Source organism: Notothenia rossii (genome assembly GCF_949606895.1).
Source record: "Notothenia rossii genome assembly, chromosome: 7".
NCBI lineage: Eukaryota > Metazoa > Chordata > Actinopteri > Perciformes > Nototheniidae > Notothenia > Notothenia rossii.
The window spans coordinates 7,598,210-7,622,595 of NC_136905.1; the positions used below are offsets into that span (position 1 = coordinate 7,598,210).

Consider the following 24,386-nt stretch of genomic DNA (forward strand, 5'->3'; position numbering starts at 1 on the left):
CCCCTTTAAAAAACTGATCTTGACTATAAAACTTAATGTTGAAGTGTTTCCCTATTTATGTTTCTCTAAACTGGGTTCAAACGCCCCAATAGGTCAAACACAGAGGAGGTCAAAAGCAATTATATAAAATAATCTTTTAAAAAAAATGGAGCAACAGTGACAGGCAGGGGGGGGCCTGCCCACCTGAGTATTTGTAGAGAGAGTATTGCTATAGCTAAAAGCTTTCAGAAAGGGAGATCGGTGACACTCACTGCATGCTGAAGCTCCCTCAGCATCTTTCAACCTTTATTTTCAAGGCACAATCAGTGCACACGTGTTTGAGAGTAAGTCTCAATGGCATTGTACCTCCCTTCCCCTTTTGTTTTGTCCTTTTTCTCAAGATGGTCATTGGTCTTTCTGATGATTTGATTACCCCACCTTTATTTCTAAGACCGTCTCACGCTGTCGTTGCTCATCTATAGCAGGACGCACTTTCTCTTGGTTTTGGTCTCAGGAGGCTCCAGGGCGGCCAGGATGGCCTCGTCAAACACATTCTTCAGCCCTCGCTGGATGGAAAGAACAGGAGACAAGGCAATGTTTATTATGGTCTGGGTTATTGCCTGATTTCACAAATATCAAGTTGCTTTCAGTTTAAAGAGGCCATAGGCGCTTTCACATGGAGTACTTTTCCCAGTATAGTTCCGATATAGTTCCAAAAATGTGCGTTCACAGTTCACACCGAAAAGATCTGGAACTAGAACTTAGTTCATGAGAACCTTTCCACCCCCTTTTCAGTCCCTTCTAGAGAGCAGGTACTTTCATGGGAGAAAAAGGTTCCCATGTCTGATTGGCTGGGCGGATTGCAAACCACGCCCCGTAAAACTCCCAAAAAGTTTTGTGAAGCCGCCATTTTATTTTCCTCGCATTAGCATTAGCATTATTAGCATTAGCCCAGCGAACAAATGCAGAGAGACTAATTTATGGCAACACAAGAAAAAAGCATGGGAGCGGTGGAGATGAGGAGGTGTTGGTGTTTTGGTGATTTACTCGGAAGGCTTCAGTAGAAGCTGCTGGGAGTCCCAGCAGCTTCTACTGAAGCCAGTCCCCAACTCCGGGGACGTCCGGCGGGGACTTCGGGTGGCAGTATACATAGATATATATAAATATATATATTTACATATATCTATGACAGTATATGCCGTGAAGTTGTTTGCGGCCTGCCAGTAAACCCAAAGCAGAAGAAGAAGAAGAAGTGACGTCAGCGGCTTCATTTGACTAATCTTCCCTCAGGGACTTATTCCGGTGTGAACGCGATCTAACTCTTTAGTTCATCAGAACAATCACAACAGAGCCGGCCAGCTAACCAATCAGAGCAGACTGGGCTCTGGTTTCAGACAGAGGGTGAAAAGAGGTGCTGCAGCACAGGCAGTATGAGGGAAATAAAGAGCTTTGTGAACATTAAAGCATGGAGACATGTCCCAGGAGAGACACTACATACTAATGAAACTGAAAATGTATGTAATATGTCCTCTTTGACCCATACATGCACTCAGTATAACCTCTCGAGTTGTCAAGCAGTATTACAAGACAGGACAGGCTGAGGCTAATTTGAGTAGGAATCTCTGCAACACAATACATAAACCTCTTTGCAAAAACATCAACGCTCCACCTCGCATTCTGTTGATGAAGTTAGTTCATTTGTTGTGCTGTGAATTTAAGATTGTGTCCATATCCTACATCCTATTTGAGCGTTAACAGTGTGATGAAAGTATTACCTGTGTGAGAGCAGAGCACTCCACGTATTTGACGGCCTTCAGCTCCCGCGCCAGCTTCTCTCCGCTCTCAGGATATAGCGGGCGCTGTTTGTTCTTCGCCAGCTTCTCGATGGTGTTGCTGTCTTCCCGCAGATCCACCTGCGTGCCCACTAACAGGAAGGGGGTACGCGGGCAGTGGTGAGAAATCTCAGGAACCCACTGGGAAAATATGGAAGAAAGATTATTTTTGGTATCAAATAAATGCCGCTCTGATTATTACAAAAGATCCTGAAAGTCAAGGTACTGGATTCAAATGCTTGCTTTAAAACAAAAAGTGATTGAAAACAACATTTTGAAACAATTAGACCATTTAATGTACACAATGAATGATATTTTAAAGTTGTTTCTGTTAAGACAACTTTTATTACTTGAAATGTTGGCTTTTTTGTTAATTGAAAAATAAGTTTTGCACAAAAATCTATATTTCTCAATGTAAACAGTTTGAAAAAATGTTTTTCTCATCAATACTTTAACAAAGGGTATCGTTTCTGATCTTATATCATAATATTTAACAAAGTAATGGGCCCTCATAACGTCTATACAGCTGAAATGATTAATATAATAGAATACTAATATATAATAATTTATAACTAATATATTACATTATTGTACATAATCTTAAAATAACGTTAGAGTGTCAAACTTTCCTTTGCTCCCGCTTCTTAAATATAAGGATTTGCTATTCAATTTGTGTATTACTTTAGGGGTTTGGACTGTTAGTGGAACAAAGCAGGACATTTGATCACTTTCATTTAGGAAACATGGTTGTTGTGATAGCTATTTTACAATCTTCTTTACCCAACGATTAATCCAATAACTGTGAAACTATCTGCCGATTTATCAATGATAAAAATAATCAACAAACACATGGCATGGCAAGGCATGAGATACATCCAACAACAAAAGACAGGGGTTGTGTTTTTCCACAATTATAAACAAACTCATTCATAAACACTGACCTTCTCTTTGACGTTTTCAAATGACGAGGGGGAGACGCTGGAGAAACATATGAGGAACACGTCAGTCTGAGGATAGCTGAGCGGACGCAGCCGGTCGTAGTCCTCCTGGCCTGAGAGACACAATCGCAGAGAGACGGGACGTATTAATACTTGCTTTATAGAAGTGACAGATATAAGAAAAGAAAGCAAGATTTAAAAAAACATTCATGTTACCTGCTGTATCAAATAATCCGAGTGTATAGGGCTCTCCCCCGATCATCACCGTCACTGCATAATTGTCGAAAACCTACACACACACACACACACACACACACACACACACACACACACACACACACACACACACACACACACACACACACACACACACACACACACACACACACACACACACACACACACACACAACACACACACACACACACACACACACACACACACACACACACACACACACACACACACACACACACACACACACACACACACACACACACACACACACTTTGTAAAAAATATTTGATTGCATGGTATTTCCATCACGGAGATATTTAAAGAAAAGGGAAGCTCCGAGTCGACATATATATAAACACAATATGACTCAGCAAATCCTCTCACCGTGGGCACATATTCTGAGGGGAACTTGTTGGTTGTGTAGGAGATCAGTAAGCAGGTCTTTCCTACAGCTCCGTCCCCTACCACTACACACTTTATAGTCTGCATCTACAGAGAGAAAGAGCAGAAAGGAAACATCAAAATCAAACAGAAATGCAGTCAGTCTGTAAGAGGGCAGACGCTGGGAGGAAGTAACAAGTTACCACATATTTACATCAACAGGAAGCACAATGATTCAAGTGACAAACCGACAAAAGGCTCAAAATATAAATATCTGTTTTCAAGTTTGAGTCAGGAAAGCGAAGTAGCTAAGTGCATTTTCTCAAATACTGTGCATGAATACAGTTGTGAGGGACTTTACTTGAGTGTTGATTTTACTGTGTATTCTTCTTTTCCAATGCACGAGGGAATTTCCTTTAATTTGTATTTCTACACATTTATGAGACAGATATCATTTCTCGTTGGTAAGTAGTTAACCAGCTGATTCAAATGCTACTTATAAAACGGATGAGTCAAATCAAGCAATCTGATTGGTTGATAGCCGTGATATAATAGGCGCTTTCACACCGGAGTACTTTTCCCGCTTAGTTCCGATAGTTCCTGGGATTTTGCGTTCACACCAAAAAGAGAACTCAGTTCAGAGAACTTTTCCCCCCTTTTCAGTGCCTACTAGAGAGGTGGTACTTTCCTGGGGAGAAAAAAGTTCAAATTTCTGATTGGCTAGGCGAATTGCAAACCACGCCCCGTAAAACTCGGAAACCTATTCATGAAACCGCCATTTTATTTGCTGGCATTAGCACTATTAGCATTAGCCCCGCGCACCAACGGAGAGAGAATAACTTATGGCAACACAAAAGAAAACATGGGAGCGGTGGAGATGAGGAGGTGTCGGCGTTCTGGCGATTTACTCGGAAGGCTTCAGTAGAAGCTGCTGGGAGTCCCAGCAGCTTCTACTGAAGCCAGTCCCCATCTCCGGGGACTTCCAGCCGGGGACTTCGGGTGGCAGTATACGCCGTGAAGTTGTTTGCGGCCTGTATCTGTTGCTGACTGAGTTGATTCTCGCTGAGTAGCCAATATAAGGCTTCGTCTTCTTGCCAAATGGTGAGCCTGTGTTGATGAATGCAAACTATGTTAGAACTGGTTTATAAATGGTTCTTAAAGGTGGGGTAGGTAAGTTTGAGAAACCGGCTCGAGATACACTTTTTGTTATATTCCATGGAATGCTCTTAACATCCCGATAGCAATGAATATCTGAAGTGCTTTGACAAAAAATCCATTAAAAAATCTCATCTGTTGAAGCCGTGGTAGTGCAAAAAGCACGACCAATCATCTGAGCCGGCCCGGCTAAAATAACTGGATGGCCTACCTGCCTGTCAGCCTTCCATCTGTGCACAAACTTATCTCGTGCCCTCATTGGTCATGTGCGCGTTCGTGTGTGTTGGAGGAGGGGCTCTGTAAGGAAGTGGCAGATTTCTTCCGGCTGTGTATTTTTTTTTTATTCTAGCGCACTCGAGCTAGTTTCTCCAAAATTACCTACCCCACCTTTAAGGATTAATAAAGTGTTTACAACCTAATGAATAACCTAATTATAAACCCTTTATGAATCCTTTATTAGGTTAGTCTTATTGTAAAGTGGTACCGAAAGGTCTTTGCCAGTAACATCCTGTGTATCTTGTAAGATTTTACACGGCCCATGCACTTAATAACCTTACAATCAGCTGCCAGTTTATGACGCACACCTAATGAAAACTAATGAAGTCTAATAAAACAGACCTGCAATAAAGCACAACTTTAATGAAGGTTGAAATGCTCGGTTTCTATTTTAGAGAGATGTTTGATTTTGATCACATAAAGCCATTTCTGTTACCTTAACTTTATTCATATTAATGGGATGTAAACAATAATAAAAGAGTTGTCAGTTACAGTGTTAAATATTAAGACTGAAAGAACGGGTGGGATTAAATAAGTGTAAACTTCTTCCCACCCCTTTTCGGATGTGTAATTAAGGAGATCATTTGTTTATATATCATTTAGAATCAGTCATATTTGTGTTTATCAATTTGACACTGCTTAAGTTTGTATACATCATCTCCAGAACCCCCTCCATTAACCACATCACTCCTGTTCTTCAGCAGCTTCACTGAATCCCCGTCAAATCCCGTATCGTGTGTTTAAGATTCTGCTCCTCAGCTTTAAGGCCATGCGTAACCTCACTCCTCTGTACCTCTCCGACCTCCTGCACATCAACACACCAATCCGCACTTCCCTCCACCTCACTGCACCCCCCTTCCGTTTAACCACCATGGGGTCTAGAGCAGGGGTGTCAAACTCAAATACACAGTGGGCCAAAATAAAAAAATGGGTACTAGTCGAGGACCGGACTGGTTCAATGTTTATTGCAGAACTTATTGAAATGAACTTATTGCACATATTAAACCTGGAACTAACAAAGCTTAAATTATTGCCTATAAAAACAATATTAAATAATCAGATGCATTCATTTCTTATGGCTCTATCTGCAGAGTCATTTCTTATGATTACATTTTCCCACAGGCCAACAACAGCTTCAACAAAACTATTTCCCTCAAAGAACAAACCAAACATGCCCTGTTGTCTCAAGAAAGAAAGTTCAGAAGGAAACATCCATGTGAACTCAGTGTGCTGCTCTGTGATGCTAGTTCAAGCAGATACTTGGCATCTCATCTTGGGTGCGAGTTCATCAATATTTGGGGTCAGGCTCTGAGCGGAGGAGACCCTCAGAATGGAGTGAAGGTGTGCGTGCAATATACCGGCGGGCCAGATCTAATAGTAATTAGAAATTATCTTGCGGGCCGAAATTAAATCCACCAAGGGCCTGATTTGGCCCCCGGGCCTTGAGTTTGACACCCCTGGTCTAGAGCCTTCAGCCGCTCTGCACCCCGCCTCTGGAACTCCCTCCCACCAGACATCCGCGACACTGACTCTCTCCCCATTTTCAAATCACGTCTCAAACACACACTCGCATATCCACCATGATCATTATCCATGACACATCCTCTGTTTTATTTATTTATATACGGCATTGTCTAGTTTCTGTTTCTTATGCTGGTGTTATGTATTGTGTATCTTGTGGCGCCAAACACTGGCATGTCTTTTGGAAATGTCCAGTAATAAGACATTTCTAGTTAGATGTGTAAAACAAAAACATTGGAAGGCCTTGTTAAGACAAAAATACCTTACCAGTTTTGCACTTTTATTATAAGAAAAGTCCATTTTAGTTCAGGAAACTTCAGTAAATAAAAACATCGCTTGGCAGATTTTTTGCCAAAATAAAAAGGACTTCTGTTATACAGTTACATTTTTAACTTACTACATTGTCTCCAAACATGTTAAAGATGTCTACTCTTTGTTAATCTACATCAATACATGTATGTAGTTCCTCAACTTGTTACAAAAAACAATAATGTGAAGGTGAAAAAAGGTGTTTGCACTGTGTAACCTGCAATGGGACTCTTATTTAATGATTTATTGCATCCAGATGTGTTTTAAATACCAACTAATTATGATATTTGATATTTCAAAAACACAGAGCTAGTTTCAAGTGGAAGACTTGGTAAATAATACAAATAATACAAAATGTACAGTGTACAAGTAGGATTTCTCCATTTAAAGTACTCTTGCTTGATTTTAGTGTTATACTTATGTGGTATTGTGGGTTGTTACCAAGATAAATGATTAAGGTAGTAGAAATAGTACACATCTTCACATCCTTAGCTTGTTGCTATGTGTCTGCTTATTGATGAAAGTGAATTCCTTCCGCATAGACTACATACCAGACATGTGTAACAAGACGACGGCCTGTATTAGCCCATTCAGAGGCGGATACTGCCCAACACTTCCGCTAAACAAGCAACTCATCAGATAAACGCAGATCTGTGGAAACTTTAAAGCACAAACTTGACACTAAGAAGCTTTAACAAACCAAAAAAAGCTGTTAAATCTGAAGCTATTTTTTTGTAATTTGCTCTTTTTGGCTCAGATTGATGAAATGAGAGGTTATTCAAGTGTATGGCGTCTGTCAAACAATTGCCATTATTATCTAACTACATAAACTAGCGACAGTTTAATCTATAAATACAAAACAGGTGAATAATAAAACAACAGCAGGGATAACAACTTCATTTTCCCAGATTGATGTTAGCCGACACTAAATTATAGCTCGGAAACTTTAACAGTACGCGGATATTAACAGCAATTAAAAGGCGTTTTCTTTCGGTAGAACCTTTGTTCTGTTAACGGGACTTTCTTACATAAGTACCATAGTATAATAAAGAATACATATGCATTTTAAGGCTGTTTTTCTAACTCTACTCACCGTTTTTCTTCGGACAGGTTAGGCGTTGGTTACATCCGGGTTTGAGGGTCGAATTACTTTCTGCGCATGCGTAGAATGGAGGAGCAAAAGTCACATATGTGGAATATAAACACTGCCGCCTGGTGGACAGATATATATATATATATATATCGGTCTGCCTGCCTGCCTGCCTGCCTGCCTGCCTGCCTGCCTGCCTGCCTACCTATCTACCTATCTACCTATTTATCTATTTATCTATTTATCTATACCTACATGTCTGTCTGCCTGTCTGTCTGTCTGTCTGCCTGTCTGTCTGTCTGCCTATCTGTCTCTCTGTCAATTTTTTTTTTTTTTACCAGAAAAGCCTCTGTGGAAGTAGTTTATTTTGAAAGGCAAAGTTACCGGAAGTCCCTGGCATTAGCTCTGATGCAAACTTGGCAGCAGTGTAACTTGTCTTTATTTTTGTATTTGGATCAAAGGAAAAATAGGGCTTCTTCAAAGCATAAATCTGGATAAAAATCTGTTCTAAAATTAAAGAGGTGTGCAGTTATTAGAAGTGCTAGTTTGGTGGAGAAATGTTCAAAATTGTCCAAGGAGTGTGCATATGAATATGTATGAAGTGTACATCATTTGACTTGACATTTTGTATCATATCTTGACTTACAGTATTCCAAAATCTAAATAATGAAATTATGTAATAAATGGCCTCAAGGGAAGTAGTTTATTTTGAAAGGTAAAGCTACCGGAAGTCCCTGTCATTAGCTCTGATGCTAACTTTATAGCAGTGTAGCTTCTCTTTGTCAGAGGACTGACTTCCGTTTTCATGTTTGGTCCAGGTTTCTGGAATTTACTATCTTCTGGGACTCTGGGCCGCCTCTCGCTTTGATAAACAGCCGCTGGGATTGAGTGTTTCTGGGGAAGGGGTTGATAAAAGGAGCTTAATTTCCGCCTGTTGGTAGTTAGCGGCCGTCATTCTGTCTCATCCTTGAAAAACACGACTGTTTACCTAGCTAGCTGGCTAGCATAGCATCAGCCAGCTGAGTTAAACCACCCAGCATGTTTCGGTACTTGAATGACGTTGATGACGACCCCTACATGATGTAAGTGTGGACATTATGTGTATGTTGTGTAGACACTTGTATCACTATGTGGTTTGCAAGAGGGGCGAAATGCACATGCTAGGTGGTGTTTTTTCACTGTGTCTTAAGCAGGTACCCTAACGTTTCTCCAGCTGTGGGGGCCTACAGTGGTCCACCATGTTGGATAGACAATAACAAAAAAGCTGTCAAAGCCCAAAAGCAGAGGAAAAGAATCATCAACTGCTCAAATGTGCGATTATCACGACTTTCCTAACTTGGGATTAAGCTAATTGATAGCAGGTGGCATTGCTTGTACTCATTTGTACACAAGCTACCTCTCTGAGTATCAGCAAAGCTTTCCATTCTCCATAATAATACTGCATTTTATTGTATTATGATGTGTACTTAGATATAGTATACTGTATCCAGTTAAATTGTTTTTACTTGCTTGGCCCTTTGTCTTCTTTATCTGTGTTTATGGATACAGTTCCTCGTATGTGTATACCTACTTGGCAATAAACCTGATTCTGATTAATGTAATGGTGCAGGTAACAGAGCACCTTTTACATAACGTTGCATGAGTAGTTTTCCCCTACATTTGACAAATGCATGAAACTAAAAAGTGCTGACAATCTATTTTCTTCCCAGCATAACACATTTGCATTCATTGGCATTCATAGGGAACTGATTTGAAAGGGTTGAGTAAATGTGAAACTCTGGATGTCATTATAGACTTCATGCACCAGCACACACGCTTCATCATTAGTTTTGAATAATGCAGTGCTACTGAAACTATGGTGGGCCTTTTTGGGGGGTTCTGTGATCCCCTACTGTCAGCCTGTCACAAAGTAAGCAAAAGAACTGTTATAATCTCAAAACAACAGCCAGGCAGGTTCTAAAACAATGCCATTATTGTGAAGTCAATGATTGCAATTTAAGATAATATCCGTTATTTTTAATTCCTGTTATAATGTTTGACTGCCTATGCTTCAAGTGTATTTGCCTGAGCAATAGTCCAAAGATCTTCAGTCCACTGTCATCTTTGACAAAAGATAAGCCTCAAATCCTCTCATAAGAGAAGGTGGTAACAGAAATGATTTTGCGTATGGGAAAAATCAACATAGTTGTCTGTCCTCTTTCTGTCAATTGGGTAAGTGACTAACTGTTGCAGCTCTGTTTGAGGCTCCTTCCATGCTCTGAAAAAGCTTGATTTAAATTGAACCTTAAGTGCCTAGTTAATTGACTAGAAAGGAACCTGCAACAACTCCTTAATGCTTGGCTCATTACTCACACTGTGGGAACTGAAACGTGGTTCTTTACTCGAGGGGGTTCAGTTAAACCTTTTAACACGTTATACATACACTCAAGTCAAACCGTTAGTATACAGTAAGCATGCCTTGACAACATGGCAACGCTAGTTTTGATAAAAATCTGAAGCTTGGGCACCCATCCTAAAATGACACTTTTTTTGACACTTTACTTCACCTTTGAAAAGATAAAGATGTTTCCATTGCCAGACCATTTGTTTTACCCCAAAATAAACAAGTTCCAAAAAGACGGTTTTAGGATTTAAACCCTATGGAAACAGATTGATATCCAGGGCCCAGTAGTTCAAAACTTTTAATCCCTATCTGATCGGATCAGATTTGGATTTTGGGGAGTTCAAAACCAAAACACAGGATTAGGATCACTTTGATATCAGATCCGATCAGGAAATCAAATCCAAGCTTTAATCTGGATCAAATCTTCAAAACGGGTAGTTCAAACCGACAACACAGGATTGGGATCAGTTTGATCCCAAGAAACTGGATTACCCTGATCCCACCAGAGGGGTGGGTTTCCAGTGGATTACCAGATTAAAATGTAATGTACAATTGATTTAAAAATATGTTTCAATATAAATAAGATGGAAAAGTTTGTTAACTGAAATAATACACAATTTTTCGCCTTCATGGCAAATCAATTTTCATTTTTTGGTCACGTTTGTGGTGGCCTATTTTGCTTTCAACCAAATGTTGATGACATAAATATTTATGCTCATGAAAGTATCACAACAAAGACTGTCAATCACAAATGTAATTTAGATTAAAGAAAAAACATCTTCACCAAAATAAAAGTCCATCTGTCATCACCTTTCAAATGTAATTGCGGACAATAGATGTCTCTGCAATGTGGTCTCTTGTCTTCCTTGTATTATTTTTCATATCCACTAGATGGAGATCGGTAGGATTAAAGCACTGATATTCAGGATCTAGTCATCTTGAAAAGCCTGAATCTGAATTGCTTGGAAATACTGGGACAAAATCTGTTGTCTGATCCTGGATCACAAAAAATGGGATTTCAAAATCTGATTTTTTGAACTCCTGGGCCCAGGAGTTCAAAACTTTTAATCTCAATCAGATCCGATCAGATTTTGAAATCCCATTTTTTGTGATCCAGGATCAGACGAGTCGGCCAAATGTTGTCCCTGGAGTTCAAAGCAATTCAGGATAGGATCACCCTGATCCAGATTACGATTTTTCAAGATGACTAGATCCTGAATATCAGTGCTTTAATCCTATCGATCGCCATCTAGTGGACATGAACAATAATACAAGGAAGACAAGAGACCACATTGCAGAGACATCTATAATGTCTAATTATATATTTTTTATTTGAAAGGTGATGACAGATGATGGACTTTTTTTTTGTTGAAGATATTTTTACTTTAATCTAAATTACATTTTTGATTGACAATCTTTGCTGTTACACTTTTATGAGCATAAACATTTATGTCATCAACATTTGGTTGAAAAACAAATAGGCCACCACAAACGTGAGCAAAAATGGGAAAAATAAAATGTATTTGCCATGAAGGCTAAAAAGTGTGTATTATTTCAGTTAACAAACTTTTCCATCTTATTTAAATTGAAACATATTTTAAAATAAATTGTACATTACATTTTGCTCTGGTAATCCACTGGAAATCCACCCCTCTGGTGGGATCAGGGTAATCCAGTTTTTTGGGATCAAACTGATCCCAATCCTGTGTTGTCGGTTTGAACTACCCATTTTGAAGATTTGATCCAGATTAAAGCTTTGATTGGATTTCCTGATCTGATCGGATATCAAAGTGATCCTAATCCTGTGTTTTGGTTTTGAACTCCCCAAAATCCAGATCTGATCAGATAGGGATTAAAAGTTTTGAACTCCTGGGCCCTGGGGATCCCCAACATATTATCCTTCATTTTTATTATCCAACGTTCATCCTGCACTCGCCCACTGTACTGTGAGTCTACTCCCCCTTGTCTTGAGTCTTAACAAACCAATAAGTTCAAGTGTAATCTGATGTCTTGCAGGGATCCATTTGCTGCTCACAGGCAGCAGATGAGGATGATGTTCGGACCCTTCGGCATGGATCCCTTTGCTCTCACCCCCGCGATACAACCCCCCCGCGCCCCTCGCAGACAGGTAACTCTCCGCCATGTTGAGCCACTAGATATGTTTAAACACACATCTGTTTAGATTAGCTTTGTATTATAAATGTCCTTTTAGTCTTTATTATGTACCTACCTTCATATTGTTTTATTTATTTTTTGGTCTTTTTATTTTTATTTCTGTTGTACCGATATGTTCACTTTGTTTGATGGGGTTTTATATTGTTGCATCGACTCAGTTGTCTTATCGGTCAGAGAGAAACCATTATGTATTGTTATTATCATACCTTTGACCTCCGTGTGTCTCTCTGATAACACGTTATATTTGCTGCATGTACCTTTAAAGTTCTTAACAAATAATCTGAGGGGAATTCCTTGTTGTTTGTTTTGTGATGTGTCATTTTGTAAAGCACTCTGAGCTGCATGTGTTGAATGAAAACTGACATTAAGTGACCCATCCTGTTCGTACCTTTTTAATCTCATTGTACAATTTCTTTCAGGCTGGTGCCATGACCCCCTTCGGCATGATGGGAATGGTAAATAGCTTCTTCTTTGAGCTCTTTCAAAAACTTGAAACATATAGTTTAAATGTAATTGTACAGATGACACATGTACAATCAAGTGACTTCACCATGTGTCAACGAGTTTACTGAACTTCATGTGAAATCACAGCATTGTGTGAAAAGCCGTCTCCATGTATTCTAGTTTTAAATCTCATGGTCCATGTTACATTTCAATTAAGTTGGGTTTACACTTAAACACTATAAGGGCAATGTGGTGGGAAAAGACGCCATATTTACTTGAATCTGTGCTTGTCTTTTTCACCTTACCAACAGAATAAGGACAAAAGAAACAGGACTTGTTTCTTTTTCCAAAGAAAAACGTAAATTCCATCTCACACTTATCTTATTGATTTATCTAAGAAGAGCTTTTGGTCATAAAAGGATCTTTCTTAAGACATTTCAACAATCATTAAGTGCTTAAATAAAGCCCATAACTGCATGTTAGTCAAGCTGTGTCCATGATCACACACAGAATAAACAACCACCCAGAGATTGCATTAAAAAAAATGTATATTCATCAACATAACCCAATATCACAGTTTGCAAATGGCTGTCCTAAAACTTAAGTGTGTTTCATGCTTCTTCTTGCTCTAAAAAGAAAGTTGAGAGGCTTATAAGAATGACCATCGCTGCACTAAACTGACGATACAAGCTGTACTTTCCAACACTGTGTTAATACTTGACGTCAGTTGATGATTTAATAAAGTTACATTTTTGCAGGGTGGTGGTGGAGGTGGTGGAGGAGGATTCATGGATATGTTTGGCATGATGGGAGACATGATGGGAAACGTGGTGAGTAGTCCTGTGTAGCCGTTTCCAAATGAACACACAGTAATGACCCTCATGAATGAAAGCTGTGTCTGAACGCCACTCCATTTATTTTCTTCTCGCAGGAAAGAATGTCCGGCTCATCGAACTGTCAGACGTATTCCTCTTCGACGATGATCTCCTACTCCTCTTCAGACGCGGGGCCTCCTGAAGTTTATCAGCAGACGAGTGCGACGAGAACAGGACCAGGAGGGGTGAGGACAACTGATGATTAAATACCTTTCAATTCAAGGATTCAAGGCTTTTATAGTCATGTGTGCATAGCTACGGTGTAGATATGACAATGGAAATCTGAGGTCACAGGCTGCTCCAACAGTATAACACAATAACACAGATACAGAATATAGTAGACATAGTGCAGAATACAAGTCAATGGAATATTGATATAAGTTGCAAACAGATTAATGTTAGAATAGAATTTGGATGAACCCCTCTTTAATGGTCTGACATGCAGAACACACAGTGACATGTGTTCTCTGCTGTTAACCCATCCTAGTACCAGGAGTCTAGCACTAGGAGCAGTGGGCAGCTATTGTACAGCGCCCACAATGGGAGTGGGGGGGGGGGGGAAGGGGGATGTCCGGTGCCTTGCTCAAGGGCACCACGGCAGGGCAGGAGGTGAACTGGGACCTCTCCAAGTAGAAGTCCACACTCCATATTTTAGGTCTGGTCGGGGACTTGAACCGTCGACCCTACGGCTCACAGTCCAAGCCCCTACTGACTGAGCCACTGCCGGCTGTTCTTTCAAAAGTTCACAATACATATAGGGAGGGAGCGCTGATTGGTGCCAAAGCCTTCCTTCTTGACCTGACTACACTGACTAAACTCTATTTTTATTAAAGATCGGCAAATACATTAGCAGATTGTTCACGAAGAGGCGCTATGTGTGTTTGGAAAAGCATGTTTTATTTAGTGTCCAATTGAACTAAACAGAAAGTACTGACCTTGGTTCCATAGTGGACTTGTTCCAGTGGGTATTGGGGACATCTGGAAGGAGTTATTGCAGTGTATACTTATTTTCTTTCCGGATGGGACGGCTTCATTTAATCACACAGTCACTATTGATAACTTTAGAAATATTATTATGTTGCATTAAGAGTTTGTGATTTGTTTAAGAGTGTGGATTTAACATGGTTTATGTGGCAAATTTAAAGCGTTTGTCCTGGCTTTTTAATACTTATACCCATTGTAGGGTTTGACTAGACTCTAACTATTAAATTGACTGGCACCCCAGCAACTTAAAAAATACTTATTCTGCTCATTTTCAGGTCGATATCTTTGTGTCTCTACTGGGACATGTCTCCATGCTTTTAATGTTCAAAAAGCTCTTTATTTCTCTCATACTGCCTGTCACGTACATTGTGTTGGAGCCAATAGAAGCGCAAGTGTTACGTTGTGATGTCAGTATGATACTGAAGTAAATAAAGGAGTCCGGTGGAGTGATTTCAGGCACAAGGATTTGAGCTTTTGTCGACCATTTAAATCACATGTGTCAAACTCAAGGCCCGGGGGCCAAATCAGGCCCTTGGTGGATTTAATTTCGGCCCGCAGGATAATTTCTAATTACTATTAGATCTGGCCCATCGGTATATTGCACGCACACCTTCACTCCATCCTGAGGGTCTCCTCAGCTCAGAGCCTGAGCCCAAACATTGATGAACTTGCACCCAAGATGAGATGCCAAGTATCTGCTTGAGCTAGCATCACAGAGCAGCAACCTGAGTTTAATGGATGTTTCCTTCTGCACTTTGTGTCTTGAGACAACAGGGCATGTTTGGTTTGTTCTTTGAGGGGAATAGTTTTTTTGAAGCTGTTGTTGGCCTGTGGCTAAATGTAATCATAAGAAATGACTCTGCAGATAGAGCCATAAGAAATGAATGCAACTGATTATTTAATGTTTAATGTTGTTTTTATAGGCAATAACTTAAGCTTTGTTAGTTCCAGGTTTAATATGTGCAATAAGTTCAATTCAATAAGTTTTGCTATAAACATGGAACCAGTCCGGCCCTCGACGAGTACCCATTTTTTAATTTTGGCCCACTGTGTATTTGAGTTTGACACCCCTGGTTTACAAAAACCAATATAACACACAACAGGAAAGGGAAAACCCAGAAAAAGCATGATAGGAGCTCTTTAACATCAAAACGCTACAAAGTAGACCTGATTGCTCTCTTTAAGTCTGACTGGATGTTCATGCTTCATTTGTGCTGACAGGACTGTGCCTTCCTGGCCTCGCTAACACATGGAACGGCATTAATTGTAGTGACAATAAGTCGATCATGTACAGTATAAACATCATCGTTGTCATACAAACATGTCAGCCCGAGTTCATTGAGAGTTCACATCTGCTGCTTGTTTTGCTAAAGTGACTTGTCATCACTTTTGTCTTCAGATCCGTGAGACGCGGCAGTCGATGAGGGACAGCGAGAGCGGCCTGGAACGCCTCGCCATCGGACACCACATCGGGGAGCGTGGACACGTAATGGAGCGTTCACGAAACCGCCGCACCGGAGACCGCGAGGACCGAAATGACTTCATTAACCTCGATGAGAGTGAGTCAACGGGCCAGAAAGATGCTTAATGTTCAGGAGAGAGGCGTGCACTCATCCCTAATAAATCGTCTGGGTTAACAAGAAACAAAAGTAATGTTGTCAGATTACACGGACCACTGGGTTTTAACCTGGGGGACGAGAAAGCGTCACGAAAAGCCTCCTTGAGTTTAAGGAGCGTAATATAACTTTTGATGAAAGCATACAGCCTATCATTTCTGTGAACAGCTTCATCCAAATCACTCGTTCTACCTGAAGTTCATGCAGTTATTAGGGTCATTGTTTGGCTCAATTCTTCAGTTTAACATTTGATGAGGCTGGGCGACTTGAATAACATCATATATGTCGATATTTTTGACCAAGTACATCGATATCGATATTGGCAGGACCATTGGTGCTTTTACAAAATACTCACACAATGAGAATTCTGATAAATAATCCTCTGTTATGTGAATTTAATGTCTTAGGGGGAAAAGGCAAATAACTAAACTGCTAGAATAATCAAGAAGGATCAGAACATTTGAACACTTTATTGTACGGCTGACTTTAAAACCAGGAAAACACGATGCTTATTGGATTTATCGATATTTAAAGTCTAAGACAATATCTAGTGTCATATGACAATATCAATGATATATTTAAGCAGTAGCTCACGACAGGCCGTGGTATATGGCCATTATATCACAGTTAAGGGGCGTGGTTCGGCCCCGCTGTTTTCTTGTCCCAGTTTGAAAAGCAAACTGTATACAGTTAAATCGACCGGACTTCTTTCTGCAGATGTGAGCGTCCTTAACAACGGTCAATAAGTCCTTGCTGCACATTATCCCTTACATGTTTCCATCTTAAGCTTTGTTAGTTAGTTAGTTAGTTAGTTTCGTAACGGACGTAATGTAACAGTTGTAGCTTTTCTCAGTCGCGGAGGGATACTGACTTGTTGTGAAAGTAACTACAATTCTACCCGTGATATACGCTCATTATATCACGGCTAAGAACCAATCAGATTGCTTGATTTGACTTGTCCGTTTTATAAATACATATATTCTCCAGCCATAGTGTGTATTGTTTTTGTAAATGTATCCATAAAATATGACACTTAGTCAGGGGTCGTCGGTTTACTCAAAGATAGAAAAGGTTGTGAACCCCTGACCGTGACCCTGACGTTAAGATAAGATGGAACTTTATTTATTCCCTCGGGGAAATTCAGGCGTTTATGGCAGCAACAGTGTCAGAATGAAAGATAGGATTCACACAAGGTAAAGATCAAATAGAATACATGTCATAGAAAGACAAGGTAAACTTAACTATAATGTGCATTTTTTTTTTAAAAAGGAATAGTTTCGGCGAAAACTAAAAAGGTACCATGGGGTCAGATTAGAATATTCCAAAGGGGGGTTCGCTTGGCACGAAACGCTTTAAATGACTAAAGGATAAGTTAAACCAGAAAGTAGAAAGAAAGTGAGGTCATAGAAAACTATTTCTGCTAAAGAGTGAGCAATGATTGAGTCGGGGCTAAACATTTCAGATGTGTGTATCTCACTCTGTGACTTTCATTCATGTGCCTTTGTTATTCATGTTTTATTATCTTAGCTTTTAAAGGAGTGTTTTTAAATGCCATTTTATAATACCTTTCTTAATGTCTTTGAATTGCCTTGTGTTGAAAGGTGCTATATACACTTGCCTTCAAATCCTATCCTTTCCACCCCTCCTTTAGCTGATGCTGGAGCGTTTGACGAGGAGTGGAGGAGGGAGGCGGGGAGGTACGTCCCCCCGACCGCCCGGGCGCTGGAGTACGGCCGAGATCGACGAGGAGGCGGTCAGCAGCTGGCCCTCCCGGCCCCCCCCAGCCCCCCGACCCCCCCCGGAGCCCGGCACGAGTCGCCCAGACACGAGTCGCCCAGACACCGTCAGCCTCAGAGCCGCCCGCGCTACGACTGGTGAAGGTGAGGGGATTCACTATTCTGATTTAAAGGCCTTAAATCAGTCCAGATGGGTTTAGATAGATAGATAGATGGATAGGTAGATAGAGAGGTGGATAAATAGATAGATGGATAGAGAAATGGATGGATAGTTAGGTAGATAGATAGATGGATAGGTAGATAGATAGATAGAGAGGTGGATAAATAGATAGATGGATAGAGAGATGGATGGATAGTTAGGTAGATAGATATAGATGGATAGGTAGATAGATAGATAGAGAGGTGGATAAATAGATAGATGGATAGAGAGATGGATGGATAGTTAGGTAGATAGATATAGATGGATAGGTAGATAGATAGATAGAGAGGTGGATAAATAGAGAAATGCATGGATAGGTAGATAGATAGATAGATAGATAGAGGTGGATAAATAGAGAAATGCATGGATAGGTAGATAGATAGATAGATAGATAGAGAGGTGGATAAATAGAGAAATGCATGGATAGGTAGATAGATAGATGGGTAGATAAATACTTTATTGATCAATTTGGGAAATGTTTGCTTTGCAGCAGCATAAAAAACAAGGCAATAGAAATAAACAGTCCAAAATATTTCTGAAATTGAAATAAAATGGCACGAAAGAGTTTAAAAAATATTCATGTGGAAATAAAAATGTCCAGTAGCAAATATAATGCAGGATATTATGTATACATTAATTGAGCAAGAAATTGATTATTCAATATTCAATTAAATATAAATGTAAAATGTGCAGAGGGAGTTTAAGTCCAGTTATCAGAGAGTTCTCTTCGGGTCAGAGAGTTCTCTTCGGGTCAGAGAGTTCTCTTCGGGTCAGAGCTGATTTGTTGCACAGAGTTATCGCAGTGGGCAGGACTGTTTTCCTGTATCTGTCCTTGTGGTGTTATCGGGCTCTAATTTAGCTGAGCTCGCTAACATTTCAAATATTCTGATACGTTCGAATGGCTATGTGTTTCTCATGTTGGCTCATAATATCTAGTTGTTTTGCTGGAAACATACAGAAACATATATTTACATTTTGAGCACTTACCAATTTCTATTTGATGTGAAATGTCCTGCTCATTACAGTCTTGGTCACAATTCTTAATCAAGCACATTGAGGGAAGTCTTCTAACTAAAGTCAACTTTAATGTCAATCTTTCAGTTTGTGTGTACAGACGGAGAGATTGAAATACCGTTTCCCACAATCCCGAATACAAAAATACAAATATATAGAAATATGTATAAAAATATATATATATACACAATCAACAGACACATTTATACATATGCACACATTAAGACGTAAATAGAAGCACAACAATCAATATATACAAAACAACAGTCACTTCAATAACTTTGAGAAATGTGCATTAGTGCAAGTGACAACTATCAATGTCAAATAAGGCTTTTAAGCTCCAGTATCAGCTGTAGTTTGAATTGGCCCGTTGTAGTATTACACAATATAAGCTTGTCAGCGCGCCTCAAACAGAAAGCTCTGCTGCGTCAGGTTTTCTTTTTGCCTCCCTAGAACAAAGTTAGAAAAAAACCGACTCGAGGACAAATTGCTGCGGAGAGAAGATTAAAGTACTTTATTCAGATGACATGCAATAAAAGTCAAACAAGAGATTCAGTTCTATTTGTAAAGCCCAATATCAGACTCGAGGAGGCCACCTGGACCCATGATACAGATATTACAACTCCTGATCAAACAACCACAACACTGCTAACAAAAGAAGCACGAGAGTTACATAGTGATGTCACGGTGGGAGAGAAACACAGGGATGTTAGCCTTTACATGCACACAAACCTTTTTAACACACAACAGGAAAGGGAAACCCCCAAAAAGCATAATGCGCCCCCTTTGAATGAAATACCCCCACAATGAGCATTTATTTATCTATTACTCATCCAATTGTGAGAGTTTGCAAATGGATGTTTTGATATCGTTTTGATAAACCAGGCGCCACATTTTCCCATAAAGAACTTTGTACAATTTTTGCATACTTCATTTGATTGATTGATACATTTTATTTCGATCAAGTAAAATAAATAATTACAAAACAAACAAAAAAACGACATTTACAACAACAGCATTAGCAACATAAACAGTCCCACATCTAGTGTTCGAAAAGGAGTGAGAAGTATAATTTATTTAATCTCACCCCCTTGTCTCTAAATGATTTATTTATAATCTATAATCTGCAATTATTATCATTATTATTATTAATAATCTGCTTTACCTGTTGATTGACATAACATATACACATATGTACATACACACACATACACATATATACATATATGCACATATACATATACACACCTACATACTCACACACATACACATACTACACATAGTCAAACACCTTCCCCAGCCCTGTACCTCGAGAAAATAATGTCTCTGTATTTCCTCTTGAACTGGTTAATGATAATAATTACAAAGCTGTATCAGTTAGGGATAGATGTATAAATATCTTTTTAGAAATTGAAAAATGTGTATTGGGGGTTACATTTTTGCATCGTTGTACCAAACAATGTAAGTAATGGAAAGATAAATAAGTTTACCACTTATTTTGTGAGTTCAAATGATAGTTTTTCGAGTTTCATTATTATTAATTTGTATTTTTATTATTATTATTATTATTATTAATAATCTGCTTTACCTGTTGATTGACATATATACATACACACATGTACATACACACATGTACGTACACACACACACACACACGTACATATACACACCTACATACTCACACATATACACATACACATAGTCAAACACCTTCCCCGTCCCTGTACCTCGAGAACATCATTTCTCTGTATTTCCTCTTGAACTGGTTAATGTCTGGACATCGCTTTAGCTCCACATTCACACCGCTTCATAGTCTCACTCATGGAGTCGAAATAAAAATCTAAAACTCCTGTAAGAAAACTTCAAAAACACGTAGTGAGTAATAGATGCACACATTCACACGTCATTTCTGAGTGAAGTATTCCTTTGAGAAATCCTGAATTGTTCAATAAATGATCTGTTGGGTCTGCCCCTCCGTTATTTGTGGTAGTAATCTCTGTGTTCGGTCCTCTCTCCCTGCAGGTTTCCCACTTGGCACTCAGATGAAAGGAGTTGAGGGAAGATTTCCCCCGATGCTGTGAAACGCTGAAGACGGACGGTGATGATCGTCACAACTGCCCGTCGTAAATGTTTGATATGACTGGACTGTCTATTCATGAACAACATACACACACACACATACACACACAACCAAACCCCACATGCTTGATAGTTACATTAACTCCTCCTCCACTGTTACACACACACACACACCCTTGTACAAACATGGGTATAACTACACTTTATATATACTCATTCTCAAAACTTGACATGTGTTTTTGCCCACTGCACTAAAGTGCAACAGTATACAGTACATCTGCTGTACAGTCCATTTTATGTTTGTGAAGACACTAGTGTGTCAGTGAATTGAATTGTATACTGTTAACTAATTAATCTAACTAAATAAAAAGTTCATTAAACATTGTTAGATAATTACAAAATGTGTCTCTGTTGTGCTTGTGTTTGAGATTGGATGTCTTGAATAATAAATGATGGAATGTTTTCTAAAACTGAATCGTAATACTCTTCAACGTACAGCTTAAAGGCAATATATATATATATATATATATTCAACTAAATATGTCCTTTTTTTGGTTTGTGTATACAGGCTAATTGGTTTTCCTCTGTGTGTACATTTGTCATTTTGCTGCCGTGTTTTACTTTAAAGGGGCCCTATTATGCAAATGTTTAGGTTCATATTTGTATGTAGTGTCTCTACTGGGACATGTCTCCATGCTTTAATGTTCAAAAAGCTCTTTATTGTTCTCATACTGCCTGTGCTGCATCACCTCTTTTCACCCTCTGTCTAAAACCAGAGCCCAGTCTGCTCTGATTGGTTAGCTGGCTGGCTCTGTTGTGATTGTTCAACCACTTAGGCTAATGGCCGGGACATCTCTATCACGTACAATGTGTCAGAGGGCTAGCCAATAGAAGCGCAAGTGTTACAAAGTGAGGTCATTATGTTACGGAAGTAAACTGAGTCCAATGGAGGCGTTTCAGGCATTACATTACAGTGATTTTAGCCTTTGCAGACCATTTACATCCACTGAAACCTATATAACACTACAGGAAAGGGAAAACCCGCAAAAAGCCTAATAGAGCCTCTTTAAAACACACAGAGCAGCTGTATGTGCATGTATCCATGCTTCCTCTTCCCTGTGCATCATGTCTGAAGGTCATGTGACCTCCAGATGGAGCTCTCAAGTGGAGCAGCCAATGAGCAGCTTCTGTTTTGACAAATCATTTTCTCCCATCTCCCTGTCTGCCTCCTTTTTGTGCAAGCTGTATCTTTAATTACAACCATATCTATTTTTAAACGTGCGTGCTCCCTCCAGCGTCTCGTCACCTGTCTACATCCTGTCTTCTTTCATCCTCGTCATTAGATCTCTAAACTCCTCCGACACGCCAGCTCGTTTTGTGCATCTGTCTTCTCTTAGATGTATCCTCCTCATGCTCTCTTTGATCTGAAATGTTCTGCCTGTATTTCCACATCTGAAGGATACAGATGTTTGTTTCCAAGTTACCTTTCAGCCTGTTATGACATTTATCTGCAGTCATAACAGCTCTCCCTGGATTTGGCAGCAAATTAAATGTGCATGTTAACATTTTGCTGGGACAATATTTGCACACATGTCATCTTGCATTTTGTTAGCTGATGTGCACATGTGCACTCGGCAACAAATGACAAGCCTTGAGTCAGGAACACAATGTTTAAAGGTCACCTATTACCGGGGGGGGGGCAGCTGCCCCCCCCCCCCCCCCCACTGTAGAGCCTTTTCCCCCAGCTGCCCCCCTAACTTTTGTGTCCCTAAAACTGTACTTGTAGAAACAAACATACACTATGTCCACAAGCTTCTCAAGCAACGACACAAGCAGTTCATTAATTAAAAGTGAATCATTTTAAATATCATTTTATGCCCGTTAAAAACGCAGCTACGGCCCTGCATTAAACTGCGGAGCGGCGTTCACACAGACCGCGGCTCACACAGCTGCAGAGAGGGAGCGAGTTGTCCCAGCACCTGAGAGTGGATCAGCTTCCCCTGGGAGTGTTTCCCCTTCCGCTAGTTTTGTTTTTATTAAAGACGACAGCTTGAAACTAAATATTAATAAAACGCTGCCGTTTGAATCGAAAGCGTTTAGCGGACTGTCCTGTTACGCAGACAGCGCTAGCTGGGAGATCGATCACTTTATTTGCTAAGCTATGCGGTAGGCAAAATTAAATCCACGTAAATTACAGATCACACAACACAGTCTCACGGCATTTCGTGTTATAGTCACAAAATTAATCTATTGTTTTGAGTTCACCAACACGATTCCCCCATTTTTTTCGTGTCACATTTCATGTAAATAATAACAAATTAGAAGGAAAAAGAGATTTAAAAAATACAGATTTCAGTATTCTGACAGAACGATTTTAGAAATGTATTTATATTGGTAGTATGTTTCGTGCCTGCTCCTGGTCTCTTCATCTCCTCCTAGCTTCCTCCTGCTCTGACCCTCCTGGTCTCTTCAGTGCACTCTCTTTTCCTTTCCCTCTTTCTGTTCGTCCTGATCTCTTCTCAGATATGTATTTTTGTTGTTGTTGACTAACTCCAGCTACTCTGGCCTGAAAGAGTCTACTTGTGAAAAGCACTGGTACAAAATGCTTGTATAACTTTACACGTTAGGGCCAGCTAATAAGCAGGGCCGTCCCTCCCGGCCGATCATGCAGACTGCGTGGGGCCGAAAATACGGTGCACTTATGAGTTTATGCGGCCCAATTTAGTGTGGCGCCGCACGGTTTCAGTGATGATGAACACTGCTTTGTTTCAGGAGGAAACTCAGTTATTCAATCAGGAGAAAAGGTTTTCATGTAAGAATACATATTTATTGCCAGGAATACCCAAATGAATGTAATACAGTTTTGGCGATTAGGCCCCGTTGTGTAGGAGCATCATTCGGGAGGGGAGAACCGATCCGATGAAACCCCCCAGGGGTCTAGACACTGGTGGTGGTGAATTGATAGTTGGGTCGGTCTGAAGGGGAGTGGCTTAGCTTGATCCTGGTGGTGGTGAATGGATAGTTGGGTCGGTCTGAAGGGGAGTGGCTTAGCTTGACCCTGGTGGTGGTGAAAGGATAGTTGGGTTCGGTCTGAATGGGAGTGGCTTAGCTTGACCCTGGTGGTGGTGAATGGATATTTGGGGTCGGTCTGAAGGGGAGTGGC

The 24,386-nt window shown here is 40.0% G+C and overlaps 2 protein-coding genes across 2 annotated transcripts; one reads left to right on the forward strand and one right to left on the reverse strand.

Annotated features, from left to right (window-relative positions):
- Positions 1 to 251: 251 nt before the first annotated feature.
- Positions 252 to 7,845, reverse strand: cdc42l (cell division cycle 42, like). Its single transcript, XM_079641381.1, has 6 exons — positions 7,722 to 7,845; positions 3,371 to 3,475; positions 2,966 to 3,038; positions 2,753 to 2,862; positions 1,755 to 1,952; positions 252 to 545 (listed from the first exon to the last, which is right to left on the reverse strand). The coding sequence occupies exons 2-6, from the start codon at positions 3,473 to 3,475 to the stop codon at positions 456 to 458; spliced, it is 576 nt and encodes a 191-aa protein (XP_079497507.1). The 5' UTR covers positions 7,722 to 7,845; the 3' UTR covers positions 252 to 455.
- Positions 7,846 to 8,460: 615 nt separating this feature from the next.
- On the forward strand, positions 8,461 to 21,624 carry mlf2 (myeloid leukemia factor 2). The gene is made up of 8 exons (XM_079691495.1): positions 8,461 to 8,800; positions 12,118 to 12,229; positions 12,696 to 12,731; positions 13,479 to 13,550; positions 13,652 to 13,780; positions 15,979 to 16,138; positions 17,847 to 18,075; positions 21,167 to 21,624. Exons 1-7 carry the CDS (start codon positions 8,757 to 8,759, stop codon positions 18,071 to 18,073), a joined length of 780 nt encoding a protein of 259 aa, XP_079547621.1. The 5' UTR covers positions 8,461 to 8,756; the 3' UTR covers positions 18,074 to 18,075; positions 21,167 to 21,624.
- Positions 21,625 to 24,386: the final 2,762 nt, after the last annotated feature.